Raw genomic sequence first — 26,999 nt, 5'->3', positions numbered from 1 at the left:
GTCCTGGGTGATGCTGCAGGGACAGTTACCGGACATTGTATGTCCTCCCATGGCCCACTGGGTGGAACGTGGGAGAGTGTGGGCTATGATGTGGACCATTGACCGTGAAGTGCAGCGGTGCTCAGAGATGTATTCACCAAATGCAATGAATGGCTCATGATGACGGAGGAGATTGTTGTTATGGGGGGAGGAATGGGGTGAGGGGTTGGGGGGTATATGGGAACCTCATATTTTTTTAATGTAATATTAAAAAAATAAATAAAGACAAAAAATAAAATAAAATAAAGTCATTCACACTTTCAGAACTTAAACAAAAAAGGAGGTTTTGGCTTCCCGTGGAGAAAGGGGGGAGAGCATTCCTTGCATAGACTATAATGATTTCATTTTTATTTAGCTTGAGTGTAATCTCCCTTAGTTTATAATTTACCCATTAAATAAATTAACATTATATATATAAAATCTTTGTAGTAAAGAAAATTGTAAATTCATGTTAGTGAAATTAAGCTAAAAAATTGTAGGTATGCTCTCTATTATAAGCAAACTTCTTTGGTTGGTAATTGTAATTTAATAAGTTTATTTAAATGTAAAGTAACTAGTCTATGTGGTTGTGGTCAATTTTAAAAAGGTTGTAAAAACATCTTCCAAACTGAAAACGTTTAAATGGTTCTAGTTTTAGAATTCATTATTAACTAAAAACTTGGATTGATATTGGTAGCAAAGAATAACTTTGTGATAATAAAACCTGTCTAAAGGCCACCACAAAGTGCATATTTAAGTAAATGGTAATGAAAAGTTATCTTGATTCTATTAGAAATCTTCCATTTTCATTTTAACAATGAAAAATAGTTTTTTTTCTTTTATTATTAAAGTAAAATACCTACTATTGTTACCATGGTAAAATTGTATAAGTAAACAAAGTCATTTGATATATGATGTGTTGCATCAAAATGTTTAAAATATATAAAAGCAAGGAATAAACTTTAACATTGTTGAACTCTCTTGTGCATTCAAACCAGGTCTTGAATACATTGCAGTTTGCCTCTCCATGTGAGTTATTGGCTAGGCTGGTCATTGACCCCCAGATAGAAGTATTTGCTATATCAGCCTCTGGTTCTGCTCCTAAAGTTGATAGAAACTACACTGCAGTTTCAAGCTCCTGCAGCAGGCAATGATGACTTGGTACAGCCAAGCGTACAATGGATATCGCCTCCAGACTGGCACTGTTCCATAGTGCCAGAGAGCACTATTCACCAGGCTGGTAGAATACTGGAAACTCTCTCTAGGATCAACAATGCTGCGACTTGCTCACTGTGTGAAGAACATGCTAAGTGGAGCTATGATTACCAGGATACTGTGAGTAAAACTTAAACGCAATTGGCATTATGGCCTACTCCCATGGAGAGGTAACATGTAAAGTATTACAAACCTGAAACTTAAAACTATTAATTGCAACTCAGAATCCTTATGCATTAAGTAATACATTAATTAATATTAAGTGCTGTACTTTTATCCTGTACTGAATATATGCCTAATAATTAATAACGTTATCTTTTCTATTCTGGATAAGGTACAAAAGTATATTAGACATGTTAAATTCCTGGTAACTTCATTTTCTAAATAATTAATGAACATGTCTATAAAATAAGGCAGCGGTCTTAGCCAGGCCCAGTCAACTTACTATTCTACTGTACTCTACTGTGTAGCAAAAATGAGGCTTGCTTGATAATAGTGGGTCACCTATTGAACAGTCAAAATTACTGGAAATTGTACAATTAAAACCAAAAAAAAAAAAACAAACAAACTTTATTCTGTAGTTCTGATCACTCCCACAGCTAAAACTAAGAAAATTTCCAACTTGGTACACTAATCCTGAATGAAGCCAACTGCCCAAAAGGTGCCAGTTCACCAGGAGCATCTAACAGAGCACATGAGTGCCAATCATTAAACATCCTGAAATGCATCTTCAAAACAAAGCTAAGTATCTTTTGCAATTTCTCTGAAAATAAATAACTTAAAAAAAATTATATATATATATATATATATATATATATATGCTGTTCCCACCCACTTTTAAAAAGGGGTGCCATCTTTATAGGCATCTAACCTTGTCTACCTCTGTAATCCAATGTCCTCTTTTAAAACGGGTATTCCAAAATTTTAATTAAATTTGTTTCTTTCAGAATGAACATCTTATTAACCATGTGAAAACTTCATCCAGCTTTGTACAGAATGCCAGATCCATCTTCCTCCAGTTAAAATAAAAGTTTTACACCTTGTTAGGCAATGACTACAGCCCATGGCCAGCAGGAAGTAGTTACAGAAAAGAGATCATCTTCCTTCAGCACCCCTTTGAGATTAAAGGTGTAAACACTTTAAGAGTAAAACAAAATTAATAGATGGATCTGGAGCCTGACTGGAGATCCGAGTGAGCGCCGGTGGCCCCAAGGTAACTGCAGGGGGACCTGGCCCCAGGATTCTACTGTCCAGAATGAAAACTAAAAACAGCTTGAACCCCCCATGCTTTAACAGGAACTTTGTTTTTAGATCTTCACTAAAAATTGATAAATAGAGTAATCAATCAAAACAGCCACCCACCTCATACCTCCAACAATAATTATGCTGAAGCTTAAGCTTCCGCTAAGGGGGGAAATGATGTAGGCTCTGAGTGGGGGCTGTTCATACATTCACAGATAATCTGAGCGGTACGTTTTCTGTGCGGTGTGTTTGGGACAGTGAGAAACTGCAGCCCTGCCCTTGGTAACTATGACAACAACTCCAGTCCTGGAGAAACAATTTAGCAATGCAAATGCTATAAAAATGCAGACCAAATGTGCTAAGAGCTTATCTGGAATGTATGAAGTCCATGCTAAACGCTTACCTAGGATGTGGAAGATCTATGCTAATTCGAGTCTATTGAGCCTGAAACAAAAGGACCACTTGGCCCTTCCTCTCTGTATAAAAGGAACTCAAAACTCTTGTTTGGGGCTTGGGTTTGGAACAGAAACCTCCTGAGTCCAGCCAGTCTTCAATAAATCATTTTTTCCTTCTCAAGATCATTCCTGAGTCCTGGCCTTTCTATATGCAAATAATTGAACCTCTCTCATCTTCTACAAAAAGTCTTTGCTTTTTCTTGCGAACTATTTCATCTGGCTACTTCTTAGCCATTTGTTTTTTCCCTAACTTTGGACACAGCTCTTGCTATAATGCACCTAAAAATAAATACCCCTACTATTTATAGGGAATCCTAATCCCTACCCCCACCCCCTCAGTTGCAATTAATCTCTGAGGGCGCCAGGTTAATTTGAAATCCACAGGACAGCCGCTCACTGGGGCTGAAGCTAATCCCCTAGTCTGCTGTCGGGTTTTGCATCTTTCTCGAAGACGACCGGCTCGTCTGTCACACACCCCGGGCTTACAGTGACGACGTGGCCCCTCCTCCCTCTCCTGTGTGACCGTCGGGGTGAGCTGACCAGCAGAAGGGCAAGCGCCAAGAGAGGCGCCCTTCAGAGTCGATGCTGAGCAAAGGCAGAGCCGTGACCAGCCACCAAGCCGCGGGTGGCTGCGCGGCTCCCAGCCTTCCCTTCACTCTCCAGGCTGCCTTCCCGTCTTCCTGCTAAACCCCTCTCTTTTGTGTTGCAACCCAAGGCCCCAGAGGTGGAGGGCAGGCTGCACGAATGCAAGAGGAAGGGCTCCGGCCCCTGCTCCCTCCACTGACCTGCTGGTCTCCGTCCACGTCACTGAAAGAAGGGGATCTACCATGTGTGAAATCCAAATTCATGACAGCCAAGATTTCTTTCAGCCCAGAAATCTTAACACCCGGAGAATTTCAAGGACAGATTGAAAGTATCTTGAATGAAAAAGAAGATGGAAAACAAGACTTCTTTCAAAGTCGAGGGCGTGTGGGAGAGAAGAAAGGAGTCAGGATGTATTTCTACCGGAGCAGCCTCAGGGCCTGAGAATTGAAGAAAGCAGAAAAGGCAAACAGCAGCTGCTCAAAGAAAGGGCCCAGGAAGCTGCTCTGGAAGGTCCACAGAACCTGAGGCCAGCACCAAGGGGCTCCGAGGGACTCGCTGAGAAGGGGAGCCCGGCCTCAGGCACAGAACACGGAGGGGGCGTCTTAGCAACTGACTTGGCTGAAGATGGACGCTAAACTGCACCCTTGACTTCTCAGCTTTTCTAAACCTAGCATGGGGGGATGCACCCTATGTCCAGCTAACCAGACACCCAAACATAGAGCAGGAGCCTCGCCTGCAAAGAAACGGCCCTGGGGCTCGTCCTCCCTGAAGTGGGATTTGGGGTACAACATCCAGGCAGGCGGGCTGGCCTGGCCAGGGGAGGTGCTAAGAACCGGGGTGCAGCTGGGGGGCTGGCGCCATCCCAGTAAATGGGATCTGGAGAGTAATTATGGCCGTGGTCTGCAGTGCTGCTTCCTTTGTTTCCACCTATTTTCTGAGCCCGTTTCTCCAGGTTTCACAGAGGTTCTTCGGCTGCCCATAGCAGGCTCCAGGGACGGATGGGGACGTGTCATCCTGGCTCTCTGCCCGAGGTGGTGAAGACGGTCTCCCGGCTGGTGCTAAGGGAAGGGTTTCGGGGAGCCCGCGACACGCAGGGGCTAGAGGTCATCAGATTGTCATTGGGGGCTGCTCTGGAGAAGGCGGTCTGAGGACGGCAAGGCTTTGAGAGGACCAGGTGGCGACTTCCCTACGAAGAACGTGAGACTTAAAGGCTGTGGAGGGCGGCTGAGCCTTGGGGTCCTGCAGCACTGAGAGCGTCGAGCAGGACGCCTCTGTCCTCAGCCAGGGCCAGACTACACTCAGGACAGAGAGAAAAGGGAGAGAGGAAATTCATCGGGTTTTCATGTAGGTTGCCCAAGTACAATGTCGATCAATGCACAACCTTACTAAGTGACTTATGTGAAAATTGGGGTATTGACTGGGAAAGAGCGGGGCACCCAGAATTGGAATGTAAATATAGGAAGTGGTTGGGGAGACTCGGAATGCTCAGACGCCCAGGCCCCCAGAGCCCCCTTGATCTCGTGGGGGGCTGTCACCTAAAGAGGAGGAGCCCAGGCTGCGGGCCTGCCTGCACCCCACACCTGGTTACAGTAGAGATGGGTTTCAGCCAGCCCCAGTCTTTGCTAATATCAGCCAGAAAGTGGCTTGTATGTTTGGGAATACACTTGTAGGATGTTGAAGCAAGGGGAGAAAATAATTTTAACATTCTGAAAGAGCTGAATTTCTTTTTTCAAATATTTATTTTTATTTTTCTCCCCTTCCCTGCCCTCTCCCCACCCCCCCACCCCCGCCCCGTTGTCTGTTCTCTGTGTCCATTCACTGTATGTTCTTCTGCGTCCGCTTATATTCTTGTCAGCGGCACTGGGAAACTGCATCTCTTTTTTATTGCATCATCTTCCTGCATCAGCTCTCCATGTGTGTGGTGCCACTCCTGGGCAGGCTGCACTTTCTTCGTGCTGGGCGGCTCTCCTTACGGGGTGTACTCCTTGTGCGTGGGGTTCCCCTATGTGAGGGACAGCATTCCTCGTGCACATCAGCACTGCGCATAGGCCAGCTCATCACAGGGGGCAGGAGGCCCTGGGTTTGAACCTGGACCTCCCTAGTGGTAGGTGGACGCTCTATCAGTTGAGCCAAATCTGCTTCCCTGAAGGAGCTGGATTTATTGATGTGTATGCATGGCTAGGGATTCCTGGGCCTAGGGTCAATGCACTGGCTCGGCTAGCTGGGGGATCTAATTGTCCGGCTCGTTGGCTTACGCCTGGACCCAGTGGTGGCCCAAGATAAATGAAGTAGACACCACAAAGTCTTTGGTATAACGAGGAGGAAGGAATTTAAAAACCTAAGGAGAAAGAAATGGTGAAGTGCTTTTTGTTTCACTACCAACTACTCCTAACTTTTGTCTCCTGAGGGTTCAGACAGTTTATTCTCTAAGGATTTGAGATGCGCGCTGGCATGGGAGTTTCTCCGACAACACCCCAGTGGTGGTTTTACGAAGGCTGAGCTCGCCGATTGAAGGTGCTGTTACAGAAGCTGAGAGAGGCTCAATTATCTGCATATAGAAAGGCCAGGACCAGGAATGATTTTGAGAGGGAAAAAATGGTTTATTGACAGCTGGCGGGACTCTGGAGATTTCTGTTTCAACCGGAGCCTCAAACAAGATTTTCACGTTCCTTCTATACAGGGTGGGGAGTCAAATGGTGCTTTTATGAAACAAAACGACTTTCTTTGTTAGTTAAGTGTTGGCCTGAGTATCAGATAGGTTTTGTTGTTTGTGTTTTTTTAAAGATTTTATTTATTTATTTATTTCTCTCCCCTCCCCCCACCCCCCCACCCCACCCCGTTGTCTGCTCTCTGTGTCTGTTGGCTGTGTGTTCTTCTGTGACTGCTTCTATCCTTATCAGTGGCACCAGGTATCTGTGTTTCTTTTTGTTGCGTCATCTTGCTGTGTCAGCTCTCCATGTGTGCGGTGCCATTCCTGGACAGGCTGTACTTTCTTTTGTGCTGGGCGGCTCTCCTTACAGGGCGCACTCCTTGCGCATGGGGCTCCCCTGTGCGGGGGACATGCCTGCGTGGCAGGGCACTCCTTGTGCGCATCAGCACTGTGCGTGGGCCAGCTCCACATGGGTCAAGGAAGCGCGGGGTTTGAACCATGGATCTCCCATGTGATAGGCAGACGCCCTAACCACTGGGCCAAGTCTGCTTCCCCCAGATAGGTTTTGAATTAACATATCGCCCACATTTTAGGTGAGTTTGAATTAGCATCTTGCCCACATTCCGTCTGGATGCAACCTTGAATACACATTCAGTCTTACATCCTTTCTGAACATTCAAAGCCTATATCACTTAACTGGATTCCTAGAGACTAGGCACACTTGGATTTAGAATTAGATGATTTTGAATTTATGCGCAGGCTATATTATATTTCCCATTCGAGGCCAAGTCCAAGTTCCCTTAGTTTCGGCATCGCCACCATCAGAGCTTCCCTGGACTGACTGGTATGTATATAGAGTTCGCATTGCTAAATGGCCTCCCGGGACTGGGGTCGTTGCCATGGTCACCAAGGGCAGGACCTCAGCCTTTCACTGTCCCACACCCACAAGTCCGGACACAAAGGGACAAACAGCCTCCCACCCTTAGCCCCCATTGTACTACAGTTGAAAAAGTCTCCCTAATTTCAAAGAGGATGGCAAAGCCACTGGGCAGCAGCCAGGCCACGGCGCGGGGAGGCTGCGTGGGCGCGTGGCTGATGCCCGGTCTGCGTGGGCCTCGACCTGTAAATCCTCCAGCGGCGCATGACGCTCCTTCACAGGCCTCTCGGCTCCACTGTCCACCCCACCTTTGGCCTGATGAGAACTTTTCCCTACGATCAATGACTGGGAAAGGAAAGTGCTTGAACCTAGTTTACAAATCTTCCTGCCCGCGAGTCTGGCACCTGTTGGAAGGGCTGTGGGAGCGCCTCGGCCTGCTGCCGGGTCTCTGCTGGACTTGCCGAGCAGCACGTCCTTCTGTCCACTTTCCCTGGGAGTGGAGGGTTGTTTGGTCATGATCGCAGGCTGGGTGGCGAGATGGTGTGGGTGGCCCCGTGGAGCCCCTGGACAGGCTGCTTTGAGGGAACGCTGGTCAACCAAAGCTGCCCTCCCCACCGAGGCACGTCCTCACCACCCAGACGAACCAAATGACCAGCCCTGGGATGTGCCACCACCACTGCCGAGCACCCACGTTGCCAGCTGCAGCCAAAAGGGGCCTCGTCCGTGAAAGCACCCACGCGGACCAGCCCGCCGTGGAACGGCCAGTCCCTCCCTCACGGAGGGAGCAACTGTTTGCACTGTTGAATTACAGTCTTTTTTGAAGTTCTTTCTTTTTCTACCATCCTGTACTTACTGTATACTTTATACACCACCATGATTTCACATATGGGATTGCTTCTGACCTAGGAAACTGCTTTATAATGAAAGAGGTAATATAATACCTACGTAATGTGTTCGTCTCATTATGCATTCCTTTCTGAAGAAGCAATGATAACCTAACTGGTGGAGGCCATTAGCAACAGCTCTTTAGGGTCTCTAAACTGGAGGTCAGCACCTGTCCCATTTCCCCCAGGCAGAATACATGATCCAGGAGAGGGTGGGAATGGGGTGGCCTTTTGTCTTTGTCTCTGCAGCACTGGCACAGCTTTTGCTGCTGTGCTTGGAAATGATGTCACTTAAATTTCAAGCATCTTTTGAAAGATTTCTCTACTGGCCAAGCCTCTTTGGGCCACTGCCTCCTAGTCCAGGTAAGAACAGGTGTGTTTGGAGGAGCCGCGGTCCTGTACTTAGAACCGTGACTGTCGGGGGAGGGTCACTGTGCCCCAGGATTGATAGCGAGGACCCCCGAACAGGAGGCAGGGTCCCCCAGCCGTCGTGGGCGATGTGCGGCCCTGACTGGACAGGCAGGAGAGGTGGTGGCTTGTGCGGAGGGGCTGGTCCTGCCTCGGAGGGGCCTGGGTTGTGTCTGTCAGAAGAAGGAAGGTCGGAAACCGGAGACTCATCCAAGTGTTTCCCGGACTCCGTGTCCTGGAGGAAGATTCACAGGAAACTGCACTAACCCAAAACACCCGAGAGGACAGAAACAGTTCATGAGGTAGTCGCAGGAAAGGCGTTTTCTCCTCTGCTTGTTCTCTCTTGAATAGCACTTTATTTAGGACAGGTACTAGTTTACTTAGGGTGGCACTTTACCGTTTAGTCCATACATCGTGCGATATTGGGGAAAGAGCAGGGCAAAAGTAGAGAAAGAGTCGGCCTCAAGCTGAATAGAAAAACAGATGACAGATGAGCCTTGAGGGACAAGGGGAGTTTACATGACGAATGCATTGCTTAATGCTAGGCAAAACATGTTTTAAGCCTAAATGTGGAAGGAAATGTGTTACTGATACTGTCTCGCTGAAGAGAGGAACTGTGCGGGAGTGGACTCACTCAGTAGGTGAATTCCCTTTAGATTTGGGCCATTCTCTACTTTCCCCACTCCCCTGGCCATGGGCACAAACATGCTACCCCAACCTGCCAATGAGAGGCATTTCTTCTGGATTTGCATTCAGAGAAAATGAGACAAGAATCATAGACTGAGGAGAAATCTTCAGGAGGTGGTGACGGCTGGAGAAGGCAGGTTTCCAGGGGCCGCGCTGGCAGCTGTGGCACGGGGGCAGCTGGCCGAGGGGTGGCCCACGGGTGAGGCAGCATGGACCCAGGGTGCAGCAGGAATGCTTTAGGAGGCAACGGCCCCTCCCCCAGCCTGTCTCTTCCAAGCTTGGTTCCTCCTCTTTCTTGGGGATGCTCAGGATCACTCAGTCCCTTTAGACTAAGACGTTCCTATTTCAGCTCCTGTAATTACATCAAGAACCCTCATCTACAAGGCCACGGACCTCCATCCTTTCCATTCAATCAGCATTTTGTAAGCACATACACTGCTAGACGGAGTGCTGGAGAGTGGGAGCTCCTGACAAGTCAGTCATCCCATGCTAGAACGTGATGGGGAAACAAGAAACAAATAAGGAAATTAAAAAATAATGGCATGATACTTATGATGTGTGTTGGGTGTGAGGTGCAATGGACTTTCCATGAGGGAACAATTAACTATTCCGTGGAGAGGTGGGAGCTACTGATATTGCAGTGGGGTGGGAAGGACAAATAGATTTGACCAGTTTGACAAGAGCAGACATCCCGAGGAGAGTGGACTGTATGCAGCAATGTAGGAAGACCTAGAGGTTCGTGACGTTTGAGCATGGCAAGCAGGGAATGGTGAGCGTTGCAATCGTGGAGAAGGTAACTTGAAATAAGAAATATAAGAGTGCTAATCTGAGGTCTGAGTGATCATGTCTGATGATGAAGATCTGTGCATGCCGTATAAAAAGTTATTCATTCAATAAGTTGCCATCACAGCTTTTAAGCTAAGAAACTATAAGGCCAAATTGCTGCTTTAAGGCAACATCAATGGAGAACACATTTGAGAGTTTAGCTGCCAAAGTCTTTCCTATCATCCAAGCTATTGGTGGACACAACCCGCACCTCAAATCGCGGAGGCAGTAACAGACTCCCGCAGCGTACCTGCCAGCTTAGCTGGTGAGCAGCTACGTGAGCCGAGGGGAGCCACGCGCCCGAGCGTAGCCTCACTTGCTCCACGCTACTACCAGTTACAGAATAAGCTGGTGATGGGCCTGTCCTTGCAGGGCAGCTGCAAAGATCAAAACCTTGTACTAAGGGCCTATCTCAGAGCCTTACCCTCAGTTAATAAAGATGCTAAATAATGGGAGCGACTATCACTGAAAAGTGAAAAGGCTTAAAATTCTAAGACTCACAAATATAGTTTTAGTAATATTTAATACTACTAAAATATTTTTCACATTTTTAAAATGAGATAAATTGTAGGTTAACAGAAAAATCATGCATATAATGCAGAGTTCCCATATACCACCTATTAACACCTTGCATTAATGTGGTACATTTGTTACAATTGATGAAAGAATATTCTTATAATTGTATTACTAATTATAATCCATGTTTAACATTAGGGTTAACTGTGTTGTACAGTCCTATGTTTTTTTTAAAAATTTTATTCATATATACAATGTAAATTTCCCTTTAACCACATTCAAACATATAGTTCAGGTTCTTAATTATGTTCACAATGTTGTACTAACATTACCACCATCCAATAATAAAACTTTTCCATCAACCCAAATGGAAATTCGGTATCAATTAAACATTAAATCCCCATTTCCTAACCCAACCCTAGCCAATGGTAACCTATATTCTAGATTCTGACTATGAGTTTATTTATTCTAATTGTTTCAAAACAGTGAAATCATACAGTATTTGTCCTTTTGTGTCTGGCTTATTTCACTCAACATGATGTCTTCAAGGTTCATCCATGTTGTCGCATGTATCAGGACTGCATTCCTTTTAATTGCTGAATAATATTCTATCTTATGTATATACCACATTTTGTTTATTCATTCATTGGTTGATGGACACCAGTTTTGTGCCCATCTTTTGGCAACTATGAATAATGCTGCTATGAACATCAGTGTTCAAGTATCTAATGGAGTCCCTGCTTTCAGTTCTTTTCTAAATGCCTAGAAGTGGGATTGCCAGGTCATATGGTAATTCTATACGTGACCACTCTGAGGAACCACCAAACTGTCTTTCACAGCAGCTGCACCATTTTACATTCCCACTAGCAATGAATGGGTGTTTTTTTTTCTCCCCATTTTCTCCAACACTTATAATTTTCCTTTTAAAAATCTTTTTATAGTAGTCATTCTAGTGGATGTGAAATGATATCTCATGGTTGTAATTTGCATTTCCCTAAATGGCTAATGATATTGAGTAACTTCTCGTGGGCTTTTTGGCCATTTGTATATCTTTAGAGAAATATTTATTCAAGTCTTTTTCCCATTCTTTTTTTTTTTTTTTTACTTTTCATTGTTGAGTTGTAGGATTTCTTTATATATTATGAGTATTAAACCCCTGATATGTGGTTTCCAAATATTTTCTCCTGTTCCATAGGTTGTCTTTTTATATTCATGATGAAGTCCTTTGATGCACAAAAGGTTTCAATTTGGGTTAGATCCCATTTATCAATTTTTTTTCTGCTGTTTCTCCTGCTTTGGATGTGAAATCTAAGAAACCATTGCCTAACACAAGATCCTGAATATGCTTCCCCATGCTTTCTTGTAGGAGTTTGATAGTTCTGGCTCTTCTCTTTGGGTCCTTCATTCATTCTGAGTTGATAGTTTGTATATGGGGTGAGGTAGAGGTCCACCTTCATTCCCTTGCGTATGGACATCCAGTTTTCCAAGCACCATTTGTACAAGAGACTATTCTTTCCTGATTGAGTGGACTTGGCATCCATGTAAAAAAATCAGTTGGCCTTACTTGCACTTATGAACCTTATTCCTGTAATAATGAAACTAAGCCTAAGTATAATTAATGCCTAAGAGTTGCCTCCTCAGAACTCCTTGTTACACAAATGTGACCTCTCACTAAGTCAAACTCTGCAAATAAGCTCACCACCTTCCCTCCGACATTGACATGACTCTAAGGGAAGAGCCTCTCTGGCACTGGGAGACTATTACTAAGTGATAATCAGCAATGCATTTGGAGAAAGACCTTGACCGAAAGGGGGAAATAGTAAATAAAATAGACTTTTTATGGCTAAGAGATTTCAAAGTAAGTTAGGTCATTCCACAGGTTACACTTATGCAGGTCTCAGCCAGACTTCACAAACTGCCTCAAAGAAAAGTGCTCCTGAGGGCCCTAGGGATGTCCAGACACCGCAGACAAGCCACATGAAATCATGAAATCAACACCCCCTCCATGAGACCCACCAAGGAATGTATTAAAATCTGTTTCCCCAATATAACATAGTTATATTCACTTATAAATCCCCTAATCATGATTCTTCTATGCCTTTTATCTGGATGTATACTTTTCCATTTACCTGTTAAGTATATTTCTCAGAGACTTAATAGTCTTCGGATTGTTCATATGCTGGCTGAGCCCTGAAACCCAGCAGTTTCTGCCACTTCTTTGCCCTGGACAATAACAAAATGATGATGACAGACCAGCTCTAAGGCAGGTTAGTACAGGAAACAGGACGGCCGCTGAGAATCAGCAGAGAACATGCCTGACAGGCAACATGGCCAACGGACCACATGGTCATGAGACCCCGCCTGGAAACCTGACAGGAAGGCTGCTGGAAGGATCCCATGAGACCCTAACCATGAGATTCCCTTTGGAACTCTTTCTGGGGTCAAGGAGAAGTCCCAGGTAACCCCAAACAGGCCTCCTCATTGGGCCCCTAAGAGATAACAGGTGGGGCAACCAAACAGAACAGCAACAGCTGCTATGATGGGGGAGGAGGAAGTCTTAGAAAGGCCTAACTTGGGGCCCCACATGTGTGTCTCAAGCTGCAGCCCACCTGTGGGCCATGTCTAGGACTGTGTACTCTTCTTGTTTCTGAATAAACTCTTTACTCCCTTGCTTACCCTATTGTATTCTTAAATTCTTTTTTGTGACATAATCCAAGAACCTAAAGGCCCAGAACCTTCTAATAGTTCCTCCACCCAAAAGCAAGGAATATCTTCAGCTGTAAGCAAGATAATTCCATTCTGTTGCCCCATAGTATCTACCGCTCTTCTCAGCCGAGCATTCGGAGCAGACATCATCCAAATCCCTCCAGATTGAGCAATGAACAGAAATGGAGTTGGGAGAATATAACCACAGACCAAAGCAGACTTAGTGTTATTGTAGTTATATTACCTGAGTATCTTGTAACATTGCAATACAAATAAATTTTTTAAATCAAAAAGTTGTTGGCCATAAACGTGAGCTGATTTATTATGAATTCTCAATTTGATACCATTGCTGTCTGACTTTGTGCCTTGTGCCAGTATCACGCAATTTCCCTGTCTTCAAACTATCACTCATAACTTAAATTCACAAATTATTTTCTTTTTTGGAATTGCAAGTTGTAAAAATAAACAAAAGTGGGTCCTAATAAAACCTGTTAAGTCTCTTTAGAAACACATGGATTAGAAAATTTCCATCAGTTTGGAATGGTGTGTAACTTCTGTTGTCTGTGATCACGGGTTAGGCAATGATTTCCCCAATATGGCCCCCAAAGCAAACATTAAAAGGGAAGATAAATAAATTGGACTTAAAGTAAAATCTTCTGTGTGTCAAAAGATCCCATCAAAAGTGAAGACAAAGCAGACCTGGAGAAAATATTTTCCAGTCAGTTCAAGTAGTATCAACTTTTACTAAATGTATGGCCTGCCATAGGATTCACTGTGCTTCATTTATGCAATTTCGCTCAGAATTTCAAGACTCAGGATCGCCAAGCCCTTCAACCGACTTAACGCCAGCTGAAGACTCCCCGAAGCCCTCTCGGCGCATCCGCTTCCCCTGCCCGAGCCTCCCGTCCGTGCTTCCGGGAGCCGGAGCCTTCTGTGGGCGGGGCGCACGCAGCACCCTGCGCACGCGGGCAGTACGCGAGGCGCACGCGCAGCACCTGGCGCGCACGCGCAGCAAGCAGGGCGCACGCGCACGCGCACTAGGCGCGCTGCGTAGGCTGGGCCCTTGCGCTTGGCTGAGGCGTTGGGGCCTGGGGTCCGTGGTCCGGGGGCCATGGCCGAGGGCAGCGGGGAGCTGGCGGCGCTCTCGGCGTCCGGGACCGCTAACAGCCTCAGTAGTGGCGCCGGGGTCTCCGCACAGACCCACAACCCGCTGTCGCGGAAGCTGCAGAAGGTCCTTGAGACGCGGCTGGACCACGACCAGGTAAGTGAGGGCCGGCGTCCCGAGGGGCGGGGCTGGGCGGCCCAGGGGGCGGGGCCGGGCCGGGTCGGGGGCGGGGCCGAGTCGCTTCCTGGCCGCTTCCTGGCCGCTTCCTGGCCGCTTCCTGGCCGCTTCCTGGCCGCTTCCTGGCCGCTTCCTGGCCGGCTGTCCGGGCCGGCCGCCCCCGCGCCCTGCTCCCCTTCACCCCCAGCGCGGCTGCGGTCCGCCCTGACCCGCGGTCTTGGCCTCCAGCGGGGCTTGTCTTCTCGTTTCCCGCAGGTGCTTGAGTCATTTACCTGGGCAGGGGTGGGTGTGACCTACGCCGGAGTGGGAGGTTGTTCATTCGGCATTTACTCACCATTTCTGTTGTTGTTTTTAATCACAGTGCTTTTTATGTAACTTGGAAAGCATATACTCAAAATAGTACTGCTTAGCCTTTTCGTGTGTATGTGTGTGGGGTCTGTTTTTTCTTTTTCTTTTGAAATAAGCTTACAGGACAGTTACAAAAATAGTACAAATCCCACGCAGAGAATTGCAACATAATCCTACCCCTCCAGATCCCCAGAGCCATCACTTTTAACATTTTGCTACATGGGCCGTATATATCCATCAATATGTCTATAAATCCATTTTTTGAACACTTGAGTGTAGATTGTAGACATCAATCTCCTGGAATACGTAATACTGTTATGTACGCTTCTTAAGAACAAGTGTATTCACTTATGTAACCACTTCAAGTACAGTTACCCAGTTAAAGAACTTTAACCTTGATAAAGAGCTTACAGTCTATATTCCAGTTTTCCTGTGTGTCCTGATAATGACCTTTTGAGCCATCTTTTCTCCTCCTTTGCTAGAGCCACCCAAGGTCATGTATTACATTTGTCATCTCTTTAATTCCTCTATTTCTTTTTTTTTGAAGATGGGACATTGTGTGTGGGAAGCCAGAGCTCAACCACTGAGCCACACCGGCTACTTGCTTCTAGAGGCTGTCCGCATTTCTTGGCATGTGACCCCACATCACTCTGATTCCGGCTTTTCTCAAATTAAATTGTACATTAAAATTGAAATAGCATAGTGATTAGATGAGACAGCTCTGATAAGCTTAATTTAAGGAAATAGAGAACAAAAAGATATTCTGAAATGTAGCAGTCTATTTGCATGTCCTCCATTAGAATTTAAATCAGAAATATGGTAGCAGACTTAGCTTTATTTTTTTTTAGCTGAAATAAGTTTCTTCATGTTGTTTGAACATCCTAAAGTCCTGAATGTCGCAGACCCTTTTATTACTTGTCATCCTTCTCTTTCCCTTGCATGTAGTTTGACTATTGCAGAGACAGTCTAGAATTGTTCAAAATTTTTAAAATTTTATTTATGTTTATCACTAGTTAACACATTCTCATAGAAGGAAAAGCAAAGCTAACAAAGAGGTATATAATGAAATATCTCCCTCTGTGTTCAGCATCCCATTTCTTGGTTCCTCGCCTGGTGGTGCCAGCATTACTCCTTTTGTGTCACTCCAGTGGTAGTTGATGTGAAGACAGGTACATGTGCACAGAATGTTTCCTTATGTATTTTTTTCACACAATTGGCTTTATGGTTGAACTGTTTATATGCCTTGCTATTTCACTTACTTTTTTTTCCTGTAATTTTAAAAGAAGCTTTAGGTTACATAAATGTTACATCAAAAATATAGGGGATTCCTATATACCCCACCCCCTTCCCTTTCCTTCTTTCCCCCATTAACAACATCTTTCATTAGTGTGGTACATTTATTAAAATTGATGAACACATATTGAAGCATTGTACTAGCCAAGGACTGTAACTTATAGTTTATACTTTGCCCCGCAGATTTTTTACAGGTTTTGTCAAAATGTATAATGGCTTGTATCCATCATTGCAGTGTCATACAGGACAATTTCAGGGTGTCGGAAATGCCCCCATGTTGCAACTATTCTTCCCTTTCCCTCCCCTCAGAACCTCTGGTGGCTACTGCTTTTATATCAGTGATAAAAGTTCTTCCATTGGTAGAATAATCACAAGTCTACTTTAGTTCGTAGTTGCTTTCTACCCTTATGTTTGTTCATTCCTCAGTTTTGAAGATTATGGGATGGTGATGTCCACCCTGTCTCTGATTGAGAGAGGGCTTAGATCTCATGGGGCAGATGGATGGAATGGTATTGTTTGCAGTTGCAGACATTTTCTGCTTCCTGGAATGGGCATTGTCCATCATCATCCTTTTGTTAGTGGGTGAGAAGGTTTTGCAAACTCTCCTGATATTTAGGGCTCAACCAGCATAGGAATAGACACAAGATTTAAATCTGTGGAACATATACTCAACAGGTATAGTGCTAATTATTGGTCTAAATAAAAGGGGCAGAAGAGCCATGTGTAGGGAAATTATAAATAAGTTTAACTCTTTTACATTGGGGAGTATATATTCCAAAGTAAGGCCCTTTGACAGGATGCTGAATTCCCGAGATTTTCTGTCCTCCGTATAGTTTCTAGATGTCTTCTAGAACCCTCAGGAGTCCCACTGTTTGAGGCACGGTTTATGTGGCAGTCAGTAAGATCCTGCTGAGATGTGCATAAGCATAACCTCTGGAATAACCTCCCAACTCTTTTTGAAGTCTTTTAGCCATAAAAACTCATTTGTATCTAATATTTCCCCTTTTTGGTCAAGATCTTCCAGATTCATCACTATTTGGTGCTTGGTAGTAATCCCTCGGTGCCAGGGAGGCTCATCCCCGGGAGTCATGTCCCACACCAGGGGGAAGGTAGTATGTTTATTTCTCGAGTGTGGCTTAGAGAGAGGCCACATTTGAGCAACAGGGATGCCCTCAGGAGGTAACTGTTAGGAAACATAATACTAGGCTAAATTTCCATTTCATTAGAAAAGGTTCATAAGTACAATCATCAGTATCAAAGGCCTGGCATAAGGTTTGTCTTCCTTCACTAGGCACTGTACTCAGGGGATTCTTGCTGCTCTGTTAGAGAATTTAGCAGGACTTCCCAGGATGGGAATTCAATATTCTTTTGGTTATTGTGTGAGACTCCATTCACTGAGACAATGCCTCTCATACCATATTCATATACCATAGAGGCATGCCCCAGGTGCACCCTTTCCCACATATCTACTGACAGCCTGCACTGGTGAACCTCCCCTGCCGCAGTTGTGATCCTTCTGTGATCCAAAACTTTCCCAAAAACAAAGCCAAAAATAATAATAATAACAAATAAAATTGAAAAAAAATTTTCATTGTGTTTTTATTGCTGTTAGATCTGTTATCTTTTATGTACTGTGATAATTTCTTCTGTCACTCCCTGTGTGTCTTAATTTTTGACTTTATCTTCAAAGAAGCTTTAGGTTGCAGAAAAGTCACATAGAAAATATAGGGAATTCCCATATACCCAAGCTTCTACTCTTCCCCATTAAAAGCATTTTACATGTGTATGGTACATTTGTTACAATTGATGTGCAAATATTGAAGCATTGCTGCTAACCATGATCAGTGGTTTACATTATGGTTTACATTTTTCCTGTACACTCTTACAGGGTTTGACAAAATTTAAAATGGCCTGTATCCGGTCATGGCAAGGATGATGCAGAACAATTCCAAATGCCTGAAAATGCCCTATGTTCCACCTATTCTATTCTCTCCCCCTCCTCTTGGAACCTATGGTAACCAGTAAGTTTCAGTTTTTGAAGAATAAGGTTCATAGTTACATGCAGTAATATTGAGGGCTTGACATACTGGTCTGTTTTCTTTTATTAGGCACTGCCGTATGTTGTTGAAAGATTCTTACCTCTCTAATTGAGAACATAGCAGAACTCTTCAGGATAGGAGTTTAATATTTTCTTGTTTATTGTATGAGTCTCCACCCACTGAGATAACACACTAAAACAAGATGACCACTTCCATATGCCATAGAGGCATCCCCCTGTGTGCCTTAGCCCACATTATCATCCCACTCCTAGTGTCCTGCACCAGTAATCCTCCCTTGCCATATTTGCCAAAAGAACATTCCCACCATTGTAGTTTAACCACAGACATGCAAATACCCTGAGGTCACCCGTTCCTTCTTTCACCCCTCTCTCCAGTTCCATGGGTAGTTCAACCCAAGTCCCCACCCTCCTCCCCCTCACATTCCTGCACCCTGAACCCAGTCACATCCCTGTAGCCTTGTCACCCCCCTCAACTGCCCAACCACCCCCTTCCACATTATATAGGTTCTGCCAATAGTGAGCATCGGCTTACCACCCTCTACTCTCTTTATGTCTCCTGATAACCTGTATTCCAGATTCTAGCTCTGTGAGTCTGCTCACTTTGCTTAAGTCATAACAGTGATGTCGTGCGATAGTTGCCCTTCAGTTACTGGCTTACTTCACTCAACATAAGGTCTTCAAGATTCACCCATGTTGTATTTTGTGTTAATACTGTATTCCTTTTTACAGCTGAGTAATATTTCAGTGTATGTCTGTAGCATGATTTGCTCATCCTTTCATCTGTTGATGGTGTAAAATGATATCTCATTGTAGTTTTGATTTGCATTTCACTAATAGCTAGTGATATTGAGCTGTTCATTTGTTGACGGACACTTGGTTTGCTTCCACCTTTTGTCAGTAGTAAATAATGTTGCTGTGAACATAGGTGTGCATGTATCTGTTTGTGTCTCTGCTTTCAGTTCTTCTGGGTATATATCCAGCAGTGGGATTGTTTGGATCATTTGACACTTCTGTAGTTAGCTTCCTGAGGATCTTCCAAACTCTCCTCCACAATGGCTGCACCATTCTGCATTCCCACCAGCAAAGAATGAGGTTTGCCTTTCCTCCACATCCTCCCCAACACTTGCACTCCTCTGTTTTTTTAATAGCAGCCAGTCTAATAGGTATAAGATGGTATCTCATTGTAGTTTCTTGATTTGCATTTCCCTAATAGCTAGTGATGTTGAGCCTCTTTTCAGGTGCTTTTTAGCCATTTGTATTTCTTCTTTGTAGAAGTGTCTGTTTAAATTTCTTGTCCATTTTTTTAAATGGACTGTTTGTCTTTGATGTAGGTTTTCTTTATATATGCTAGATATTAGGCCCTTATTGGATAGATGGTTATCAAATATTTTCTCCCATCAAGTAGGCTGCCTTTTTGCTCTCTTGACAAACTCCTTTGAAGCCCAAAAGTTTTTAATTTTGAGGAGGTCCCATTTGTCTGTTTTATCTTTGTTGCTTGCCTTTGGGTGTAAAGTTTATGAAACCATTTCCTACTATAGGATCTTGTGGATGCTTCTCTATATTATTTTCTAGGAGCTTTATGGTCTTGGCTCCTATATTTAGGTCTTTAACCCATCTTGAGTTAATTTTGTGTAAGGTGTGAGATGTTTCTCTCTCATTCTTTCGGATGTGCATGTCCAGGTCTTGAAGAGGTCGTTTGTCCCAGCTGAAAGGGCTTGGTGGCTTGTTGAGTATCCGCTGACCATATATGCGAGCATCTACATCAGAACTCTCAATTTTGTTCCATTGGTCCAGTGTTTATCCTTTTGCCAATACATTTGGTTTTGACCACTGTAGCTTTGTACTATGCTTTAAAATCAGATAGCGTGATGTTTCCAGTTTTCTTTTTCAATGTTTGTGGCTATTTTGGGCCCCTTGCTGTTACAAATAAATTTCCTAATTTAGCTTTTCTGATTCGACTTATTATGTCTTGAAGCTCATACTATGTAAGTACATAAAGAATGTTGTCCTTTTTAAAATATGGATATGCCTTAATTTATTTAACCAGTCCTTTTCGGATATTCAGTTTGTTTTCAGTCTTTTGCACTTGCAAACAATTCTGCAGTGAACATCCTTGTATGTGTATATGCTCCTGTACGTAAGTAAGTATATCCTTAGTATGTGCCAACAGTAAGTTTACTGTTAAATAACAAAGATCATCTGTTATTTTCTGCGTTGTTTAAAAGGAGCAAATTATTTGGAAATGATTTTATTAAATTTTGGCTTGATAGAGGAAAATATTTAAAAATTGGTTCCAGTTTTCTAGATGGAAACTCATTTTTTCTGTTACCTGTTGTTTAGGAGATGTTGGAAGCTCTCAAGGCACTTTCATCCTTTTTTGTTGAAAATAGTTTAAGGACTCGAAGAAATTTACGGGGAGATATTGAACGGCGAAGTTTAGCCATTAATGAAGAATTTGTAACTATTTTCAAGGAAGTGAAGGAGGTATGTAAATTCTCTGCCTGGCACTATGCTAATTATTATTTTTATGAATTAGGTTATGATAGCTACTCATGTACCATGTACAAGTAGAAAAAGTACTAATTTTGAATTGAGGAATTTATTTGGATTAATGTGAGTTCTTAAACTGCGACCTCCACTAATGTAACATTTGTTCTAGGAGATTCTCTTGGAAGTTTTAGCTTCTTTGTGTTTTGTGTTTTTTGTTTTTTTTAAACAAATATATTCTCTGAGTGGTTTTTCAGGAGAATAAACATCCTCTTGGGTAACATCTTCTCAACTAGAGATTAATAAAGATTTGAGTTATTTTACTAGGTCCTAGATTATGAAAATTTCAAATTAATTAGGCTCAGTTACTTCAATGAATAAATAATGTTTCATTGTATTTGAGTGAGAAGTCTCCTCATCATAGGGAAAATTAATTTTATTATATGGTAGCATAATTCAGTATGAGATGCATGAAAGTGTTATACATGGTTTCATTGAGTGCTTGATAAAAATAATATTTCTAACATCTTAATATGGCATTTCTCAGTGAAGACTAATGAACTGGATGTTGAAAGGAAAGTTGGTAGTAATTCTTAAATGAAAAGGAAGACAGAGTAATGATGTGTGTGACCAGATTGTGGCCTCTAAACATCAGTTCCCACTGAAAGGAACCATCTTATCACTACCAGAGAGTAAGGACTCTGTCTAAGATTACTAAGTGTCAGAAGGACTAAAGCTAACTTGAAGAGGCTTCCATTGAACAAAGGTAGGACAGTTTAAGCATGAATAAGATTAACTGCAATTAATTAATGGACTGAGACATAACCAAATATGTTGAAGTTCTTAAATTTGTAATGATAATAACAAATAAACAGAACCTTCCCTGGATAGTTTTGGTAGATATAAGCAAACGAAACTGGTAAATAAAAGGAAAGAATCAAACATTCGTCCTGCCTTTTGGGTACTAGTGATACCTGTAAGTTACAAATAGTTGATGGGAAGTTTCTCTTTATGGCAATATCCCAGTTATTAAACAAAGGAGAAGTGGCATAAGTATTCTAAACCACTGATAAGTTTACATGAACTCTAGCTCAAAGCTTCTTGGCCTGTGTGCAGGTGGCATCTTGAGCCAGGTCACTGAGAGCCGTCCCTCTGCGCTGGGGGGTGTTAGCCGCATCCCTGGCCCTCTGGAGGCAGTTACGCCCTCTCCCCAGTTGTTTCAACCAGAGAGGTCTCCAGATCCAGCTATTGCACTCGAGTAGCTGCTAATCTCACAGCTAGAGAAACAACAAGAATAAGTACCTCCTGGTGAAGAATTCTTGCCAGAAAATTGAACTGCAATATAATCAAGGTTTTAAATCTAGTGGCTAGTTTATAGAAAATCCTGGGGATACAGAACACGATAAGGATGCAGTCAGCAAAATCCGCCGTGTTTGGTGCTCTTCGGACAAATGAACTGGTTTCTTCAAGAAATAAATTACAAGAAAAAGGAAAAGAGAAGCAAAGAATAAATGAGAATCTCGATGAAGAAAATAAATGAGACATATCAGCTGGTTGCTGTTTGTGGATTTTATTTGGCTCCTGATTTGGACAAATTATTTTTAAAAAGGTAATTGGAGAAATTTGAACACTGACTAGGTATTCGATATTAAAGGATTATTTTTGAATGTGAGCATGGTTCTTTTTTCAAGTCCTCTTAGAAGTACATACTGATATGTTTATGATAAAATGATTTGATGTCTGGACTTGCTTGAAAATAATTCAATTTGTAGGGTGGATAGGGAGGGAGGAAAAACCTGGGTAGAGTGATATATAAAGAAGAGTGTCCATGAGTTAATCATTGTTGCAGCTGGAGGATGTATGTGTTCTTATTATCTCAATTTCTTGATATTTTAAAAAATTGCCCTAGTAAAAGTTTTAACTGAGTTTAATATGTTTATTATACTGATTAGTTATGCATTTCATAGCTTATAATTTTTTTAATTGGAGAGAAAAGCAATACAAAGATCCTTGAATTACAATTCACCAAACCTCTGCATTTGTTATTGTTTAGAGGAGTAATTTCTAATATTTTACAACTCAAATCCATTCATTGTGTTGTGATAGTTTAAAGTAAATATAAGGAATAGTTCTTGATCTAGCTGACCGGTAATGATATATTGTTCTTCTGGTTTGATTGTACAGTGAAATTTAAGGGAATGGTCAGATTAGTTTGCTTAGGTATCTGCTATTGCTGATATTAATATTTTGAAGTCATTCTTTATTGTTACCTCAAAGTGCTTTAGGACTTAATTTAATGATTTGACTTAGGTCCTGTTTATAGTAAACATATGATGCTATGATTTTTATAATTCGAGGTACATTGTAGAGAGAAGGGAAAAATCTTAATTCTAGAATTGAGATTGATGTTGGTATTCTCACAGGAGACTTTATGACCAAGGTGCGTCCTCCTGGTTATGGGGTTATGGCTTTGCAGTTGCAGGTGCTTATAGCCAGTCCAACTGTCTCATCCCTTCACACAAGAGTCCTGCTTCTCTCTGGCTATGTTGACATGGCCTGTAGTAAGACCCTGTATACTGCTGGAACGCCTTCCTTTCATATCATTCTCTTGTGTGACTCTGAGTTGTACTGGGTAAGAGAAGATAATGCAGTACAAAGCTGCATGTCATGTTGTGATTGATCATCTTTTGATATTAAAGGATTGGTCTAGGAAAACGTAGAGCCTGGGAGATCTGTTGGGAGAATTTCTTGTCAGTTCATGCAGTGATAACCATTCACCTGAACTAAAGCTGGGCTGTTAGGGTAGTGAAAAGAAAGGGAGAAGATACGCACATTAAGGAGGTATAAATGGTAGGATTTTGACCACTGGAATTCCTGTGTATGTGTGTGTGTGGGGGCTGGAGGTAGAAAATACATGGGGCGAGAATGTTGCTGAGAAATTGCCAGATTTTGACATGATCTAATATGTGATGATTTTCAACAAGATAGAAGGAAGTGCTATTGTTAATTTATTGCATTTATAACTTGATTGTTTTTAATTAAAATCACAAATAATTCACATATATAAAAGATAAGGCCAGAAATTTAAAAAATTATGTATCCCATCACCTGTAAATAACTGTTGACAGTATTTTACTGAATACCCTTTTCTATGATTTTCTGTACGTAGATACTTTTTTTTCCTATAAATTTGGAATATATTACATGTGCTGTTTAATGATATTTTTGCCTTATATAGACATCTTTCTATGCCAGTGAACATTGTTAAGGTATGCAATGATTTCCATTGATGGAAACATTTCACATTTTTCATTTATTTAGGCAGTTCTGTCTTAATCATCCTCTTGTATATTGTCACATACATATCTGATTAATTCTTTAAGATAAATTCTTAGTATTGGAATTCCTAAATAAAGAGGTATTTCTATATTTAATACATTTGCCATTTTCCTATGCCCCCTTCTGAAAAGAATGTACTAGTTTTTTCACATCTTTTCTAACACTATTATCATAATTTTTAGTTACTTTAAGATCTTAAGTATGAACTCTGGTATCAGGGTATGAAAAAAAAATCATTGGACTAAAATGAAAACTTGTCCAGGAGAAGAGAAATTTCTTTAGTAATCTATATAATGTTTAATGTTATTTTTCTCCTTTTTAGGAACTTGAAAGCCTAAATGATGATATACAGGCAATGAGCAACTGTTGTCAAGATATGACAAGTCGCCTACAGGTACTGTATAGTGTGTAGATTTTAGCATAATGCACACCAAGTAAGCTCTCAAAAGTTGCTAGATAGGTCTTTGTGTCATGCCCTATAGCAAGTTTGAACATAAGTATTAATGCTTTTTTAAAAAAACTATGAATGTCTTTGTTTTCCCTTGGGTGATGGTCTACTAGTATCTAGAAGCTTTTGTATTTGGGTCAGTGCAGAGCTAAATTGTGTGGAATTTTGATAAACCGTTCAGTTTCCTATCCCAGCAGGAACGCAGTCATTAAAAGAAAGCCTTAGGAACAAGTCAAAACTGAACCTGCGCCTGATAAAGACCCAGGCTAATTCTGATTCATGGTCTACCTAAAATGGTCCCAGGAAAATATCTTTAAATTTAGGTCTGTTGATTAAATCAGCCCTAAGCCTCTCATTTAGCTACAGAATTACCCACATTCTGCTAATTCTGGAATACTTCAAGGGTTGGTCTACTGCCTTCACATTTTTATTCCAACCTTACACCTCCAAGATTCCCTGTACTGCCAGTGGCTGCAGCTATTCTAGGGAGAATCGCTCTTAGTCCATGGGTGTTCCACATTCTGACCCTCAAGCACCCCTGTGAGCTGTCAGGACTGGTCATTCCTGTATCTCTAAAACTAGCTTTCCCAGTCTTGTCTACATTTTTGTATTCTTGGTAATATCTTTGTGATGTCTTAGATCTTTGTTAATTTTCTGATTTTATGATACTTAGTGATTTAATCTTCCCCGATTATTTATTATTGCCATTTAACATGTTTGTACCTACTGATTTTGCTGCTTAATGATTGATGATCTGACTGTTTAATTACCTGTTCCTATCTGCTAGGTCCATGACCTAATACCTTTTCTCATATTACTCTAAAAGGCTTTCTATATTGTGCTCATGTTTTTATTTTGTAATATTAGTGTTGTTTTTTATTATATTGGATTACTTCCTATCCTCTGCTTTTAGTGGTAGCACTTCTTTATTTTCTAATTCTTACTCATAATTATACTGTTACTTTTCTCAAAGCTCTTTTTTTTTTATCCCCCCCCTTGCGGCTTTTTCCTTGCTGTCTGCTTTCTGTGTTCATTCGCTGTGCATTCTTCTGTATCTGTATTAATTTTTATTTTATTTGTTTCTCCCCCCTCCTTTGTGGCTTGCTTGCTCTCTGTTCTTTGTGTCCATTCGCTGCGTGTTCTTCTGCGTTTTTGCTTGTCTCCTCTTTTTGTTGTGTCGCCTTGCTGAGCCGGTACTCTGCGGTGCTTATGGGCTGCGCAGCACTCCGCTTGCGGGCTGGCGGCTCTCTGCGACGTATGGGCGAGCTTGCCTTCACAAGGAGGCCCTGGGATGTGAACCCAGGGCCTCCCATGCGATAGACGGGAGCCCAACTGATTGCACCACAGCCGCTTCCCTCATAGTTCTTTTTTAAATTTGTTTTTTATTGTGGTAGCATGTATATACCTTAATTTGCCATTTTAACCCTTGTAAAGTGTACATTTCAGTTGCATCAGTCACAGTCACAGTGTTCTGTTACCATTAGCACCATCCATCACCAAAACTTTTTACCACTCTTAAACAGATACTTTGTATCCATTAAGCAACAGCCCTCCCTTTCTCCTTCCCCAGCCCCTGAGCCGTGCTTAGAGGCTCTGCATGCGGCAGCACGCCTCAAGGCGTCCTCTTTCTCATGGCTGAGACACTGCCTTGTGCGTGTGTATCACGTTTACCTTATCCCTTCATCTCCTGGTAGACATTTGGGTCGATTCTGCATTTTGGCTGTTGTGACTCATGCTGCTGCGAACATTGTGTCCACATGTCTGTTTGGGTCCCTGTCCTCGATTCTTTTGAGTATAAACCTAGTAGATTGCTGGGGCTTATGTTAATTCCTTAATTTACTTTTTTGAGGAACCTCCAAACTGTTTTCCACAGCAGCTGCCACATTTTACATTCCCACCAGTAATGCACAAGAGTTCCAATTTCTCCACATCCTCTCCAACATTTATTTTCTCTGTGTGTGTGTGTGTGTGTGTGTGTTTAATAGTCATCCTAGAGGGTATGGTATCTTATTGTGGTTTTAATTTTTTTTTCCTAACAGTTAATGATACTGAGCATCTTTTCATGTGCTTATTGGCCATTTGTATATCATTTTTGGAGAAATGTCTATTTGAGTTCTTTGACATTTTTTAATTGGGTTGTCTGTCTTTTAGTAATTGAGTTATAGGAGTTCTTTTTGTATATTCTGGATATTAAACCCTTATCAGATACATGGTTTCCAAATATTTTCTTCCATTCTGTAGGTTGTTTTTTTTACTAGTATCCTTTGCTAGTCCTCATAACTCTTTTTAAATATAAAAAGATTAAAGTATTTTTATTCTTTCTGCTATTTTCAAAACAGTGCTTAAGTATTTAAAATTAAGCCAGTGATTAATATAACATTAGGGTGCTAATCCAAAGTGACTTCTTTTATTTAGTCCTTTATATTTTCTTTGTGCCTTGCCCATCCCATGTCCTTTATTTTTTCTTCCTGCAGTGGCATAGACCAACTGACTTCCTTTCCCCTTTCTCTCTTCCTCTCGTTTTCATATCACCAGTTCTAAGCAACTATGAAACAACTGTCAACATCAAATGGAGAATATTTGCATCACTTATATAAGATTCCCTCATAACTTTTTTTTTTAGATTTATTTTATTTGTTTACTCCCCCCTTCACCCCCTACCCCCCACTGTTTGT

At 42.2% G+C, this 26,999-nt stretch overlaps 1 protein-coding gene across 2 annotated transcripts in view; it reads left to right on the top strand.

Moving 5' to 3' along the window:
• The first annotated feature begins 14,021 nt into the window (after positions 1–14,021).
• The window catches only part of COG6 (component of oligomeric golgi complex 6), an 88,375-nt gene continuing 75,397 nt past the window's right edge, over positions 14,022–26,999 (top strand). The window contains exons 1-4 of one of the 2 annotated variants that reach the window (XM_071208136.1): positions 14,055–14,329; positions 17,880–18,012; positions 20,391–20,534; positions 24,199–24,270. In XM_071208136.1, coding sequence (XP_071064237.1) covers positions 20,394–20,534; positions 24,199–24,270 — 213 coding nt within the window. In that variant the 5' untranslated portion in view covers positions 14,055–14,329; positions 17,880–18,012; positions 20,391–20,393. Of the gene's footprint in view, positions 14,330–17,879; positions 18,013–20,390; positions 20,535–24,198; positions 24,271–26,999 lie in introns of both variants that reach the window. The other variant, XM_004450938.3, reaches the window with a different exon arrangement.

Source organism: Dasypus novemcinctus, chromosome 15, assembly GCF_030445035.2.
Source record: "Dasypus novemcinctus isolate mDasNov1 chromosome 15, mDasNov1.1.hap2, whole genome shotgun sequence".
NCBI lineage: Eukaryota > Metazoa > Chordata > Mammalia > Cingulata > Dasypodidae > Dasypus > Dasypus novemcinctus.
Note: the sequence above shows the minus strand (reverse complement) of the source record. Positions and strands in the feature narration are given on the sequence as shown.